Source organism: Ipomoea nil, unplaced genomic scaffold (assembly GCF_001879475.1).
Source record: "Ipomoea nil cultivar Tokyo-kokei standard unplaced genomic scaffold, Asagao_1.1 scaffold1792, whole genome shotgun sequence".
NCBI classification, from domain to species: Eukaryota; Viridiplantae; Streptophyta; class Magnoliopsida; order Solanales; family Convolvulaceae; genus Ipomoea; species Ipomoea nil.
In genome coordinates, this window is record NW_017618220.1 from 657,501 (window position 1) to 674,518 (window position 17,018).

General features: G+C 45.8%; 1 protein-coding gene across 1 annotated transcript; it reads right to left on the minus strand.

Annotated features, from left to right (window-relative positions):
• Positions 1-11,878: 11,878 nt before the first annotated feature.
• Positions 11,879-14,887, minus strand: LOC109192640 (structural maintenance of chromosomes protein 3-like). Its single transcript, XM_019343341.1, has 6 exons — positions 14,638-14,887; positions 14,462-14,543; positions 13,312-13,399; positions 13,078-13,227; positions 12,202-12,353; positions 11,879-12,079 (listed from the first exon to the last, which is right to left on the minus strand). The coding sequence occupies exons 1-6, from the start codon at positions 14,691-14,693 to the stop codon at positions 11,879-11,881; spliced, it is 729 nt and encodes a 242-aa protein (XP_019198886.1). The 5' UTR covers positions 14,694-14,887.
• Positions 14,888-17,018: the final 2,131 nt, after the last annotated feature.

Here is a 17,018-nt window from a genome sequence, read left to right on the forward strand (position 1 = left end):
ATCATGGAGGGTATCATCCAGCAAGGAACCCCGCCTCCTAATCAATGGAGACGGAGGTCGGCCAATTGAGGAGACGAGGATCCCGGCGTCGCCGCTGAGAGAAATCGGGGCAAGCAGCCTGCTTCTGAAGAAGATGAGGCTCAGTGGCGTCAAAAGCTGGTTATCAACATGATAGTCGGCGGGCCGGAAGGTGGTGACTCAGCGAATACTCGAAAGGCCTGGGCCCGGCAACTGTATGTCGGGACAGTATATGGGCACGAAGAGAACTCCAAGAAGGCGTGCCGAGAGCCAATCACTTTCACCGATAGATACTTGCCGGCTGGAAAGACGCCGCATCGAGACGCGTTGGTCATAGCCATGGATATCAAGGGGGTAGTCGTTCGCCGAATCCTGGTTGATACCGGGAGCAGTGTTAATGTGTTATACCTGGAGACCTTCATGAAGATGGGGTTGGCCCGAGATCAGCTGAATCCCATCAAAATTCCACTCGCCGGTTTCACAGGGCATTCGGTAGAAGCCGAAGGATCCATCACTCTGCCAGTTGAGATTGGCAATTACCCAGACGTACAGAAACTCAGTATGAAATTCATCGTGGTAAATCTGGCCTGCTCGCATAATGCTATACTCGGCCGACCGGGTCTAGAGGATCTAGGAGCTCTGATTTCAATCGAGCACCTCTGCCTGAAATTCCGCACGCCAAATGGAATAGGTACGGTGCGCTGCGACAGGAAGGTCGCACGCGACTGCTACCTGCAGGCCTGCCAAGGAATGGGCAAGCAAGAGATACAGGTCCATGAGATCATGGAAAGGCCCCCAAAGAAGACAATGATACCTCGCCCCGAGTCAGCTGTTGAATTGGAAGAGGTGGAGATTGATCCTGAGCAACCGGACAGGCGGGTCCGAATTGGAGTCGGTCTCCCTCAGGAGGTAAGTGAAGAAATCATAAAAGTGCTCCGGGAACACCGGCTGGTTTTCGCCTGGGGTCCAGAGGACATGCCCGGTGTCGATCGATCCATTATTTCGCACCGACTCGCCGTAGACCCTGAGCATCGACCAGTCGTACAAAAGAAGCAGTACCTGGCCAATGACCGGAGAGAATTCGTAAAAAAGGAGGTAAGCACGCTACTAGCAGCCGGACATGTCCGAGAGGTTAAGTACCCGGAGTGGTTGGAGAATGTGGTTCTTGTACCGAAGCCTCCGGTGTGGCGAATGTGCGTCGATTATACCGACCTTAATAAGGCCTGTCCTAAGGACCCGTTTCCATTACCGCGGATTGACCAATTGGTTGATTAGACCGCCGGGTCAGCATTGCTGAGCTTCATGGACGCCTTCAGGGGGTACCATCAGATCTTCATGCACCCGGCAGATGAAGAAAAGACCGTTTCTGACGCCGGACGGAGTCTATTGCTATCGAGTCATGCCCTTTAGGCTTAAGAATGCCGGAGCTACATATACGCGAATGGTGGCTCGACTATTTCAGCACTTGTTAGGAAAATCAATGGCCGTGTACGTCGATGACATGCTCGTCAAGAGCCGAGAGGAGAGCAAACATGCGGAAGATCTGGCCGACTGTTTTAAAGTAATGATAAGATATAATCTCCGGTTGAATCCCAAAAAGTGTGCTTTCGCCGTGCAAGGTGGAAAGTTCTTGGGCTATATGGTCACCAAGCGAGGTATTGAGCCTAACCCGGAGAAGGTACAGGCCATCATCGACATGCAGCCTCCCAGCTCCATCAAAGACCTGCAACGATTGACTGGTCGACTGGCCGCCCTTAGCCGCTTCCTGAGCAAAGCGGCAGATAAGACGGTGCCCTTCTTCGAGGCCATGAGGAGGGATTCGCTTGGACCGCCGAGTGTCAACAGTCGTTCGAAGAGTTGAAACAATATCTCTTAACACCCTCGGTATTGCCTACTCCCCAGGCGGGCGAGCCCTTATTTTTATACCTGGCCGCCTCCTCTAAGGCGGTGAGTTCGGTGCTGGTCCGCGAAGAAGAGCACGTTCAGCACTCGGTTTATTACGTAAGCCGCTCCCTGAAGGCCGCCGAGTCGCGGTATACCGCCCTGGAGAAGATTGTATACGCGTTGGTGATCACCGTGCGAAAGTTAGCACCTTACTTCCAAGCCCACACCGTCCGAGTGTTGACTGACCAACCGCTCGGGAGCGTCCTGCGAAACCCCTCGTCGTCCGGCCGACTAGTGAAATGGGCCATGGGATTGAATACCAGCCCCGGCCTTCCATAAAAGGTCAAGCCTTGGCCGACTTCTTGGTCGAGTGCACGGCGAGCGAAGAAGAAAAGGAACACGCCACGGAGGACAGTTTAAGCGAGTGGTGGGAAATGCATGCGGACGGAGCGTCGAGTCAACGACACTGCGGGGTTGGAGTTATGCTCATCACCTCGGAAGGATTCCGACTATACTACGCCTTAAGCTACTTGTTTCCGACATCCAACAACGAGGCCGAATATGAAGCTGTGCTAAATGGTCTTCGACTCGCCAAGGCCTTAGGAGTTGAGCGATTGAGAATCAAGACCGACTCCAGGTTGGTAGTCGGGCAGATCTCCGGCACGTGTGAGGCTAAGAATACGCGGATAACTTTATATAAAGAGCGAGCGATCGAGATGTTAAAGAAATTCGGAGCTTACGAAATAGAATACATCTCCCGGGCAGACAATGTGGAAGCCGACATATTGTCTAAGATTGCCTTGGAGGGAGTACCGGATCACCTTGTGAAGATCTGCCAAAAGGAGGAGTTAGATCGACCAAGTATCGAGGAAACAACAGTAGAAGTCCAGCAGGTGACTGGCGAGGAATGGGACCGAGAGAAGAACCCCGAGATGTTCTGGATAGAGGACATCTGGCGATTCAAGGAAACAGGCGAATTACCGGAAGACCCGGGAGTCGCCGCTAGGGTTCGACGAAAAGCCCCCTCTTTCGAAATCATTGATGGGCAACTATACAAACGGTCGTTCGGAGGTCCTTTGTTGAGCTTGCTCAGGCCCGAGGCCGAAAAAATAATGGACGAGGCTCATAGAGGCATCTACGCCGCACACCAGGGCGCCCACACGCTCGCCCGAAAGTTAGTCGTCCAGGGGTATTATTGGCCAACTATGATTCGAGATTGCATCGAATGGATATCCAAGTGTGGCGTTTGCCAAGCGTTCGCCAGAAAGGACACTCGGCCGGCTACCTTCTACACGCCGGTCACCATGGCTATTCCATTTGCTAAGTGGGGAATCGACTTGTTGGGGCCGTTGCCGGCAGCCCCCGGGGGCCTGAAATTTTGTGTCGTAGCTATCGACTACTTCACCAAGTGGGTGGAGGCTGAACCGTTGGCCACTATCACCGAGTACCAATGCCGACACTTCCTATGGAAGAGGGTGATTTGCCGCTTCGGCTTGCCCGAGCATATTGTCAGCGATAATGGGCGACAGTTCGACTGCCAGGCGTTCGCTGACTTCTGCCGCCGACACGATATCCGCCATACCAAGGTATCCGTGGCGTACCCGCAGGCCAACGGGCAAGTCGAAAATGTGAATCGGACCATAGTGGATGGAATCCGAAAGAAATTGGAAGATATCTGAGGAAATTGGGCGGATGAGCTTGACCGAGTCCTATGGGCTTATCGCACTACGCAGCGGCGAGCAACCGGAGAGAGCCCATTCTCCCTCGCGTACGGCTTCGAAGCTAAGGTCCCAATTGAAGTGGTCGAGCCCACTCACCGGGTCCGCACCTATTCCGACACGGAGAATGAAGAAAGTCATCGAATTGAGAAAAATTTCCTAGAAGAAAAAAGAGAAGCCGCGAGTGCTTGGATGGTCGAATATCAACAAGCGGTAAAAAGATATCGCGATCGAAGGATTCGCCCACGAACCTTCTAGGTCGGCGATCTCGTATTACGAGACCGGCAAGCGAGCCAGCCCGCGGAAGGAGGCAAGTTCGCGGTAAAGTGGGAAGGACCCTATCGCATTGCCGCGGTGGTTCAGGCCGGCACTTACAAGCTTGAAACTCTGGAAGGCAAGCCTGTGGATCGAATCTGGAACGTCATCCACTTGAAGAAGTTCTATCAGTAGAAAAGGTTAGGCCATGTATAGGCCCGAGGGTACTGAAAGACTTGAATAAAAGAGTACGGATTACTGATAACTATCGCCCGGACTCGACGAGAAAAGTTAGGAAACAAGGGCCCAGACCCTTAGTCGTTTCCGTGAAAAAGCCAAGAGGAGTCGCCTCGACTGAGGGGCTCGGCGAGTATATAAAGAAACAATGGGGCACTGACCCTAAAACGTTTCTGAGAAAGAAAAAGCCTAAGGAGTCGCCTCGACTGAGGGACTCGGCGAGAAAAGTTAGGAAACAAGGGCCCAGACCCTTAGTCGTTTCCGTGAAAAAGCCAAGAGGAGTCGCCTCGACTGAGGGACTCGGCGAGTATATAAAGAAACAATGGGGCACTGACCCTAAAACGTTTCTGAGAAAGAAAAAGCCTAAGGAGTCGCCTCGACTGAGGGACTCGGCGAGAAAAGTTAGGAAACAAGGGCCCAGACCCTTAGTCGTTTCCGTGAAAAAGCCAAGAGGAGTCGCCTCGACTAAGGGACTCGGCGAGTATATAAAGAAACAATGGGCACTGACCCTAAAACGTTTCTGAGAAAGAAAAAGCCTTATGGAGTCGCCTCGACTGAGGGACTCGGCGAGAAAAGTTAGGAAACAAGGGCCCAGACCCTTTCGTTTCCGTGAAAAAGCCAAGAGGAGTCGCCTCGACTGAGGGACTCGGCGAGTATATAAAGAAACAATGGGGCACTGACCCTAAAACGTTTCTGAGAAAGAAAAAGCCTATGGAGTCGTCTCGACTGAGGGACTCGGCGAGAAAAGTTAGGAAACAAGGGCCCAGACCCTTAGTCGTTTCAGTGAAAAAGCCAAGAGGAGTCGCCTCGACTAAGGGACTCGGCGAGTATATAAAGAAACAATGGGGCACTGACCCTAAAACGTTTCTGAGAAAGGAAAAGCCTAAGGAGTCGCCTCAACTGTGGGACTCGGCGATAAAAGTTAGGAAACAAGGGCCCAGACCCTTAGTCGTTTCCGTGAAAAAGCCAAGAGGAGTCGCCTCGACTAAGGGACTCGCTGAGTATAAAAAGAAACAATGGGGCACTAACCCTAAAACGTTTCTGAGAAAGAAAAAGCCTATGGAGTCGCCTCGACTGAGGGACTCGGCGAGAAAAGTTAGGAAACAAGGGCCCAGACCCTTAGTCGCTTCCGTGAAAAAGCCAAGAGGAGTCACCTCGATTGAGGGACTCGGCGAACGTATAAAGAGTCGACAGGGCATTGAGCCTAAGTCGTCTCTCAGAGTCAGAAGGGCCCGATACCTTAGAAATACTTCTTTGATTTCCAGAACCCTAAAGAAGTTAATCGAGTTCAAGACAACGCAGAAGGAAAGAGAAAAAGGAAATTTTATTAAAATTAAAAAAGGCCCGAGAAGGAGGCCAGCCTTTACAAAAAGGGGCTATCCTAAAAAGAATAGCCCTAAGCTACTGTGGAGGGGGTGTCGACATCGACCCCTTCAACTTGTGCCCCTGCCGTTGGTCCAGCTGGGGGAACAGAAGAAGGGTCCACCGAAGGGGAGGACTCAGTGAGATTGGGAGGAGCCACCGCAGGGAGAGCCGCCGCCGGTCCTTCAGCCGTCGGGAGAACGTCTATCACCGGCTTGAGGCCCCAGCTCTCGGGGGTAAAAGAGGAGTCGCGGACCAGCAGGGCGGAGTGGATTTCTGTCTGTGCCTCGCGGAAGCCAAAGCGATAGTCGCGCTCGCCCAGATCCAAAAGGAAGTCGTCACCTTCCGGCGTCGCCAGCCACTCTTTGGCGATCTCCTTCTGCCGGGCCTCTATCGCCGCCTTCACGTCCGCCTCGAAGGCCGCCGACTTCTTGTAGTCCTCCACCGAGGTCGTGGCGATGGTTGCCACTTTGTCTCGCTCCTCCTCCCACTGACGGGTGACCCTTAGCATCTCGGAGTTATGCACTTCCACCGCCTTGGCGTGCTTAGCTTGCTCCTCCAAGAAGGCCTCCTCCGTTTGGTGCACCCGAACGGCCATAGACTTCAGCCCGGTCTTATACTCCCTCAGTCGCCGGCTCATATCCGTTTGGAAGGTGAGATTCTGCAAGGCGACGGGAAGTCAGAAAATGAAAGAAAAAGAACAGAAAAAAGAGGCGAGTCGGAAACACTTACGCGGTACGACTAGCGTAGAGAGGCCTCAACGATGTACTCGTCCCCCAGGGCGCCAGTCGTCGCCACATCCTTAGGAAGAAGGACGTTTGCAGCCCATTTGCGGACAGAGGAGTTGCCTTGCCAGATTTGGGCATCCTCGTCCACCTCGTGGCTCAACCGGATCTTCTTCGGAGCCGGCGTGTCCGTCTGCTCGGCCGGCCGTTTGGAGCTCGGACTCTCAGACGGAGGAAGAGGCGGCTGTCGAGTCGGCGACGGCGTCAGATCGACCACGTCGCGAGATGGTGGAGGAGTCGACCTTGGAGCCGGCGACGGTTGGGAGGAAGAGGCAGCATCAGTGCCGGAAGCGCGCTGGGTCAGCCGACGCCTCATCTTTTCAGCTCTGTCCGCCATCTCTGGAGTCGGTACAGCAGCCTCGTCGGAACTGGAGGAATCGGAGTCGTATGGACCTGCGAAAGAAAGGAAAGCCATAAGTATTCCGAGTTCCAAGAGTTGAGAGAAAGCAAAAAGAAGCGGGAAAAGGAAGGCAATAAAAACTACCTACGGTGGCCGCACCCTCCGGCAGCAAGCCGCGCTTGGCCATGGCCCGGACTCGGGACCAGTACTTGACGGAGTACGGCCCAAAGCCCTTCAAGAACTCGCCGCCCTGGACCGCATCGTTAGTAAAGACGGCACGCCGAGAGCAAGGCTTGAATAGAGCAGCCGGCCACAGGGTCGGAAAGGTGAAGGAGGAGAAAGTAGGTCGGACAAAGAAGTAGAGGAGCTTCCAGTCCTTAATGGAGTCGGACAACCCCTCGAAAAGCTGTCGCCCCGCACGAGCGGCAACTTGGACAAAACCCGGCGAGTGTGAGCCGACCTTGTTCACGGTAAAAAGATACCGGAACAAGTCTAGATCCGGCTCGCACAACCACCAATGGCAGAGGTTTATGAAGCAGGTGAGGAGTCGGTGAGAATTGGGCACTAGTTGGCCCGGAACTAAGTTGTAATGACGATACAAAAGAGAGAGGAAAGGACACGGAGGAACTCGGAAGCCAAAGGCAACCGAGTGCAAATGAATGCCAACGTAACCCTCCGGTGGGTCGTAAATTTGTCGGCCTTCCGGAGCAAGAATCACGGCCGAAGGCCCAAGTAGAAATTGGGCCATTTCCAGGTCCGCCGCAGTAACGACGGACGGTGACCCAGAAGGGCGGATGATTGAATCGAACTTGCCTCGCGGCCGCCTGGCAGAGCTGCCACCGTCGTTAGAGGAGCAGTGCTCATCGGAGTAACCGCCCCGAAGAAGAGGGGGTCGGAGGAAGAGAAGACGTCGATGGAAGGTCCGCCGGAAGTTCCATGCGACGGGGAGGAGAAGAAGAAGACGAAGAAGGAGAAGAAGAAGACAGGGAAGTCGCCACTGGGTTATCAACCGAGCGACGACGAGAAGAAGAAGAATGAGAAGAGGAAGACATTTATCAACCTGAGCGTGGACTGAGAAAAATACAGAAAAGACCGGGAATGCTTGGAGTTGAGTTCGAAGAGTTGAGAGAAAGTGAGAGGAAGAGGAAGAAGATGGCTATTTAAAAGGGGGAGAATCCCAACGGATGGCCACGTGTCGCCTCCGCGTTGGAGGGAAGAAGGGTGACAAGAGGTGAAAGGACGCCGCAATTAATGCCTCAAAAGACGGAGCGACGGTTCAGGCCTAGGGCTAGCCTGCAAACGGCGCGTCTGCCCTAGGTTAGGGTCGAATGACAGTGACCCAGCCTGCTAAGCCGGAAGCCCATCGTAGGCCACGGCCTCTGGGCCCGCCGGGTATGAGCTGGAAGCTTCTAAAAAGACCCGGTAGAACCCGGCCCATCAGATGACACAGGTCAAGTTGGCGAAGAGACTTCGGTCATGAGGTCGGCAATCAGATTTGGCGACTCCCTCGCCAAGAAGGTCTCGCAGTAAAAGGACACGGAATCGGTCACATAGGCCGGAGGTCGGTCCAAAAAGGTATAGAAAAATAAGAGTCGGACACAAAGGCACATAGTTTATTTAATAAAGTACGAGAAATTACAAGGCCTAGGACTCGGCCGACGTAAGTTACAAGAGAAAAGCAGATCAAGGCTTGGCTTCTTTCTCTCCTGACGGGCGAGCAGTCGGAGGACCCTTCAGGAAGTACTAAGGGCGGAAAGGTAGAGGACTCGGCTCTGGATCGTGCACCTCATCCAGATACACGGCCGGCTTCCCGTCATCAATCATTTGCAGAGGCCTCTCCAGAGCACTCGGCGACATGGCGACACCAAAAAGGGGAGGAGCCTCCCACTTCTCTTCCACCTCTGTTTCTGGATCCTCCACCACCGGCTCCATCTCCACATCGATAGGCTCCCTACACATCAGGTCCAGCATGTCCGGGGGCACCACAATGGGGTCTGAAGCCGAGTCGCCCACCAAACGTCCTCCGTTAGCCAGCCTCTTTTGCTTCAGCTTTTCCAGTCGAGCGTGCTCCTGGTTGCGGATGGACCAGCGGCGATCACCATCTCTGTAACTCATAGCTTCGTGCCTTCGAAAATGAGGGGTATTGTGATTTGCACCAACCGTGAAGGGTCCTTATATAGCCTAGGGGAAGCGAATATCTAGGCGGTAATCACGGAAGGAATCGTAACTGACATAACTGAGCCGGATTAGACGGATGACGCGAATCTCTGTCAGTGATTAGTTCCATCAAATCCGCCCGGGAAGAGCGAGATTCGCACGCCGCGCAGAGAAGATTAGATTCACCCGAGATACGGGGAATCTTGCAGATGTCAGATTGAAAAAGGACTGACGATGTGACCAACTCCTTGACTAGTCGTCCGGATGGGTACACGACAAAACACGAAATATAAGACAGGACGAAAAACAGCATTTTATTGGCAAAAGAAGAAGGGTACGAGTAGTAAGGAGCTTATTACAATAAGGATAATGAAAATGCTCCTAAAGAAGACCCCTCTGAAATATGAGACCGACTCCGGCCTAGATAATCACTCACTGGGGGAGGAGGAGTCGCTTCCAAAGAACCTTCCCCCCGATGGCCCAGGGGGAGAGGGGCAGAACGAATCCCAGAAAGAAGGCATGAGCGGTAGATCCACAGGTTCCTCGTCATCAAGGTATTTCTCCAAGTAACGAGTGTAGTCCTCATCATCCATCAGACCCGTGACAGGCCCGTCGGGGTCGTCCAGAGGAATAGAGAACGTCATGCGGAAAGTCAATTGTTCAGGGACGGCCACCTCCACAAAGGATCCATCTTGAGAAGTCACCCTGGCAGTTGTTGGAGTCGGCGGACGAAGCAAAGGCGGCACGACTTCTCGCTGAGGTGGGGTCGGCGGCTAAGAAGCTGAGGAGGTGGCACCAGCTGGAGATCTCCGAGGAGTTGGACGAGAGGCTTTTTTCTTGCCTTCCCTCTCAGGTCGAGTCCGCTTCGAAGAAAGAGGACGTCGAGGAGAGCCGAAATCGATTCGCTTCCCTTTTAGAGGTGAGCGACCCATGGCGGACCAGTGGAAGAGACAAGAAGAATAAGAGACCTTTTATAGGAGCCGCACAGAGCTAGGAGAATCGAAACGGTTCCGGTAGATTCGGGGAGATGGCAGAGAATCCGGGCGTCATAAGGGACATTCAATGCAGGGATTCGGAGGTCTAAATAGATGTTCGGTTACTACTTTTCCAAACCCAGGTTAGCGGACCGGGTACGGAAAAGTGAGGGACTAGTTGATGGGGTGAGAACCCCGGCCCAAGAAAGTTTGGCCCAAAGAAAGGGTCCGAGACAAGAAAGGTGGGCTGGTGTCAAAGGAAGCCCGGAGGGCGCTTGGGCCGACCCCGGGAGTCGGCCCAGGCCCAAGCACGGAGACCAAATTCAGAGCTGCTATGAGGAGCCCAGTGGGAGTTTGGGCCGAGACGAGGAGTCGACTGGGGCCCAAGCCCAAGGAAAGACTCAGTTCAAGGAGTCGTTGAGAGCATTAAAGAGACTCGTTTGAACAGAGAGCCGTTAAGGCATTGAAAGCAGGACTCGGTCAGGCTGTTACAAGCTTGCGAGAGCCGTTGACCGACCGAGTAATGGCGTCCAACGGCTCGGCGCTTCAATTAGCTTTGAAGTCGGCCATTAAGGGCCTTTAAGTCAGTAGGGGAAGAACCTGCTATATAAAGGCTCCTCCACTCTTGTAAGAGAGACAAGCAGAGACCCGGAGAGGGGAGTAAAACAAATTATAAACGAGTGCTTCACTCAAATATACATTTTATTGAAAGGTGTATTCTCCAGCTAAAGGTTGTGTTGGACCTCCTTGGGCCCGAAAACCCAAAAACCATCAATTATTGTTATTGTTATTGTTATTGTTATTATTATTATTATTATTATTATTATTATTATTATTATTATTATTATTATTATTATTATTATTATTATTATTATTACTGATATTTCTAAGTCCGTGTGTGTGCATGAAAGCACTTAGCAATTATTAGTGAATAAAATTATTATTTTAATCCATGGAATTAATTGGTATTGTTTGAAATCAGATTGAAGTGTAAAGTTCATTCCTCAATCTGAGCTCAACTTAACTGGTCACCCAATAAAAAATAAGTTAAAAGTTCTCTTTATTAGCAGTTACGCTGTAGGATGCATGATTCCTACCTTAATAAGGATTAAAAAGAGAAACAAAATATATTAGGAGTTCATTATAAATTGTCAATCAAAGGTGATTATATTCTTGATAATGTTATATGGAAGAATTTTACAAATTATTTGATTTGTGGAATGGAACACAAAGAAAATATAAATAAAATTGTACACTAAGTATTATAGAAAATCTAATGAATAAGAAAATAATTGGTATTCTATTATTGGATTTATAAAGGAATGTGTCTTAATCTTAAAGATATACATACAGAAGAAATAATATTCTATCGTTTGGTTCTCAACCTAAAATATTGAGGAAATTTCAATTTTGGTCCTATGACTATACGAGTCTTGTTAATTTCAGACTTCGACTTTTAAAAGTGTCAATTTAGTACTGTGACTATGCAATTTTCGTCAATTTTAGTCATTCCGGCCAAATTGCCGGTCAAATATCGCCGAAAAATTTTAATAGGTAAATAATGAGGGTATTTTAGTCATTTTACTCTTTTCCTTTCTTCTCTGACCTGCTGGCGACCTCGTACTTCCTCGGTTTCCACTAGTACAGAATTGCAGATAGGCTACCATTGTAAAAGACAATAGGCGACCATTTTACAATGGTCGCCTATGAGAGGCTCGCAGAAAGTCATGGACTTTACACGACCATTTTGAAATGGTCGCGCATTGTTAGTAATACGCAACCATTCTTGACAAAGAATGGTCCCGTATTGTATTTATTTTTATTTTTTTAATGGTAAAAACGCGACCATTTTAAGCTAGAAATGGTCGCGTTTTTATTTCTTTTATTTTTTTTTATTAATTAGTCATCCGCGACCGTTTTAAGCTAGAAACGGTCGCGGATGACTTTTTTTTTTAAAAAAAATATTATTTTATTTTATTTAAAATTCCTATTTTTTTTTTTATAATTCCTGTACCTATTACAGCTTAAAATCCATATCAACATTACTCCACAATATATTGAGTCAAATTAAAATTAAAAAATACAATAATAATAATAATAATAATAATAATATAATAATAATAATAATAATAATTAAAAATTTCCACATTAAGAGTCAAATTTATGGCTAGAGACGGAAATTTTGAGATCCTTAGGTTCTAGAAAAAATATAATACCCAACACAGTTATTACATTTTCCTCTCCCTTTGAAGCAAACTCTAAAGCTTCTTCCACCTTCCCATTCGTTATCAGTTCCATCAACCTTTGCTTTTGGAGATGGAAAAAGAGCTGGGGATTTGTATCTAGTATCTGCATCCAAGAATGTATATAATTATTTTAAAAGCAAATTTAACCAATCAAAGTCAGCTTAGTGGTTCTTTCATTAGCTTAAAGATGAAACAAACATAAAGTAAAAGTAATTGCCGAGATACCTTTTTCTCAAGAGCTTTAGAAATGGAAAGTTTATGTCCCTCCGCATTTGCAATATCCTGCCTAAACTGTTCTAGCTCAGATTTGTCATGAGCCAACTTAGCATCATTTTTCTGTTGTTCAGCCACAAGTTCATTAATTTTCTGGTCTATCTGTGAGAAAAGCTTAGCGAAAACATAAGGCAAAACCAATTCAATTAATTTTTCACATGACAGAAAAAGCATGAAGTACAAACATGGGAAAATATTAATGAGTGCAATTTCATTATAACTCCTTCTACAATCAGCATACAGAAACAGGATAGTGAAGGAAACTTTGCTCCCAGAAGCCTGTCAACTCCACCTGTGTGAGTTAACTAACCAAGAGTTGAAAAGAATGCAATAGGGTAACTTAAGATAAAAGCAAATTTAACCCCAATGATCTTAAGGTTGTGACAACTGTCATAATGATTTTTAAAGTAACCTAGAGATCTAAGTACAGCATGAACTGATACCAGAGTTCTACCATGCTATAAGTTATATGTCAATACAAGATTTCATTTGACTCCTTTCATCAGTCTTTAAAGCGGAGATGATAGGAGTACAAGTTCCAACTAGAAAAGCAACACAGCGTGTAGAAGATACAGTTAAATATTTATTGCACATATAAAAGCTTATTCATCTTGCAGTCATCTAAGGTATTTTTAGCAATTTCTTGTGAGACTTAAACACACACGCACATACAAAGTCAGTATGAACTTCTATCTTATCCATCCTAAACAAACATAGATAAAGCAAATTGACATGAACTTTAAAACTTTTCTTTTCAAAAATGTTAGAACCAAATGCACAAAGCACCCACATCAAGCAGGGTCTAGAAGGTAAACTGTAAAAGGATATCTTGAAGCATTTGTCTAACTTGCTCCAATTCATTTTGCTTTTCGCTGATATAAATTGTGTTGAGCCTAACAATGCTCATGAACCTCAGTTTTGAGCGTCTATAATCATAAAATCCACCAGTCATGCCACCTTTTTTGCTCACTTGGTCACCTGCAAGTAGGATATTTGTTAGTTTTTTAGTGTAATAAGCAAACACTAAAATAGTCAAATCATGAAGAATCAAGTTTTCTGAACCTTCCAAAGTAATGCAGTCAAGACCATCTGTGCGGACAACTCTTGTTGCAACATCCAAATCCCGGCAAATTATAGTTCTAGCAAACACCTAGGTCACAACATAAATTCACCAAATTTTAGCGAAAGAATATGATAAGAATGCCCTTCAAAGACACTCTTTGTTATTTAAGATTCTAAGAGGACAACTTAATTCAGAAGTTCATAAAATGTGAGATAATATTGTGTTAGTGTGTATTTCAGTTAGAACGCAATCTTAGAACTCAGCCTTAAAATTTTATGGGATAGAATGACTTTTCATCTCTTAGAAAGGAATGACTTTTAGTGCATCCTTATGGGCAAAAGGAATTGAATATGTTACATGCAGCTATCTTCTCAGATTGAAAAAGGGTTTCACAGCATCAAAATGTCTTTATAGCACAATTTACCATAGGATTCTTTGTTCTCGCAAACTTGTTAATCATTTTCTTTTCTTTTTGTATTTTTGTTTTATTTACTTATTTTTGATAAGGTATTTACTCTCAGAAAGATAAACCAATATAATGCTTACAATATTCTTGGAAATCATAATTGGTCCAAACAACTCCATATCTTGACTCATGCTGGTAAGGGGATCGGAAATTTTTTTTTTTCCAAACAAAAAATGACACACTAAGGGGAAAGGGGAGATCAGAAGAGTGTGGTGGTGCAAGTTGTGTGTCTATTTATCTATAAACTTACAGTTTGTCATACATAAGATAGAATTATTGATATGCTCTCAGTTTGGTAATATCTCCACTGCAAAGTTAAAAAAAATTCTCACCTAGCAAAATTTTTTACAAGCAGCAGAGATGTCATCATCAAAGAAGAGAATCCTTTGCTTGTTAAGCTTTCAATAATCCCTTTTGTAAATCTGGATTCTCTCAACAAGCTAGCTAAATATTTAGATAAGGAAAAGTAACAAATAAGGTATATATCATTGTTCATTGACACCACAAGCACATAGTGACACTTACTCTGCAATGCCATGTGATGATTTATGTAATATAAACTTTCTACACTATGAAAATGTGATGAAAGAATCAGGAAGCAAAGAACATGACAACTAATTAACAATAGCAAAGAAAAGAGCCAAAGAGGAAGCAGCGCACAACAATCTCCCTATTTTATATACCTGAACAAGTGCATCAGGCCGTTGCTTTGAGTTGCCTTCTCTTCTAGTGCCTTCTAGCAAAAGTCCCTGATGATTCAGCACTCTAGAGAATTTAAAATAAAAGTGAGATCACATATGAAGCCATAAGCCCTCTGCATTCAAAGAGGAGGGTAACCACAAAATTCTTAGTAACTCACATTGAGTCTGCTCTTTCTACCTCCATCACAAGTCCTGCTTGAGTTTGAAAAGGCATAGCCAATACATTCCATTAGAACTAAAATTAAGAGAAGTTGAATACTGAGAACCAATCAAATAAGCATGTTTATCAAAAAGTAAATTCCAGTGATATTCTATATGAAGTAAAATTTTCATTTCATCCGACACTCAGCACAAATTAGGGTTGTAAAACTGTCTGAGGATATATGGTGGTGATAGCCTTGTATGGGATATCTAGAATCCAGCATTGTGAGCATACTGTGAGTACGCTTCTTCTGCATCCTGCAAAGCGATTGGAGCGCGTATAACATACTCGGGTATATCAAAGCCATCTATGAGCTCCTTTGCGATATTCCTAACTTGGAAACACAGATATTCCATCAACTTTTGAACTGCCTGCAAGGTTGAAAACGTTGAAAATATCAGGCGTTCAGACACTCAAACAAATGGGAATCAATCTAGCTTGTAATACCTTAGCTTTGTTAGGAGCCAGGTAATCCACATTGCGATAAGTTCCTATGTCATTCCAGATTCGATCCAAGGCATAAAGGTCGCAGACGAGTTTCAGGGCAGCACGAGAGTTGGCATTAGGACAACTGCAATGGAAGCCGCAGTTAGACTGTTCTTTCATAGTAAAGAGAAACCACAAAAAGGTGAAGAAAAGGTACCATTTTATGGCTTCAATGAAGTTTTCAAGGATGAAGGACTCAATGTGGGACTCTGCGAGCGTCAACAGATGATTTAAGCATCTATTCCTAGCACCAAAGCCCCCCAGGGTCTTCAAGTGCTTCTGAAGTCGAACAGAGACACCTTGAAGCAATCGTGATGTACGATACTGGATTTATGGGAAGACATGTATACTGTATGTTAGATAATAATATTAAGACTAACACAAACTGTAGTAAACGAGTAACCTGCCTCGTTACAGCGGAAGCTTTAGGATCGCCCAAATATCCCTAGCCATAGTCGTTGGTATTGCCACGAGATGGTAAACCTGCAGAATAAAGGTTAGTGTCATTTTGTCTACCACTTCTCTCCCGAATACGTGATGGTGCGTGTCCTGAACTCGGGAGCTGTGGGAGGACTCTTTTGCTTAGAAGCCTACATGCCATCAACATAGGCAGATATTCAGTTAAAGCTTAACTGAATATCCTGAGTTGCATAACAGATTAAGTCACTAATTGACTCAATCTCCTACTTGCACCACAGCCACCCAATAATACAATATATTATAACATATTGTATTTAGGGAAAATACTTACATTCTCCCACTTGGTGCAAGTACTGGCACAACCTTCATTAAAGAACAAAATACAAGAACTATAGTAATACGTCATCTACTAATCAAGTGAGTAGTATCTACTATGATCACATGCATTTAAATTCTCTAATTTAGGTTCTTTATGAACAAACCCTACGTTTATTCTTAGTCCCTTAATGGATGTTTCTCAAAATATATTATGTGCACAACTGAAGGAAGAAACCATCCAAATTCACTGTATGATCTCCAAAATCTTAGAAGCATGCCTTAAGTAGAGATCTCTTAATGTTAGCATAATGCTAACTATATTCTATGACTTGTTTATAAGTTAACATAAACACTACCTCCAACGGCTAAGAGCTTGGAGTTGACACGTCTGTCACTCCCACTCATTAAGATAGCCCAAAAGATAGTCAAGTCACAGAAACATTCCAATGACATAAACCATAAGGTCTAAGTCAATAATTTGGAATCTTAAACATACACCAACTTCCCAAATAATCTCAAGGTCCCCCTCGAAATTAATTGAACATTACGAGTCTTACTTATAGGTCTTGCAAAATTGTTTTGAGCCTTACAAACCAAAAATGACCCAGGATCAATTTTGAAGAAACTAAAGACTCTGTTAATTGCTAAAGAATTTATTAATTGGCAGTGCACCACAAGTTAAATGATTTCGTTCTAATAAATTCATTAATATTGTTACAACATTTTCATAAATATGTTGTACAACCAAACGTTCAATGAAATGAACTTATGAATTATAAGAACAAAAATTAATTAATACTTGTGGAAACTTTTAGACTTATTTTTGGACGCACAACCCAATTTGGAATGTATGAAAACAATTAAATCCATCAGTTTTAGTGGAGTGTTTTAATGATCTTTTTCTAAATGATCACTCCCACTGATTAAGATATTCTTTCGCCAAATTAATGATATAACACTCATAATTGATTTGACCAACTAAATAATGAAGATATAATTCTCCATCATTAGTTGGACACACTAAATAATCAATATTTGGTTCCAATTATAGTCCAACTAAATGAATGATTAATGAGGACATGATTCTCCACCATAGTTGGACATACTAAAATA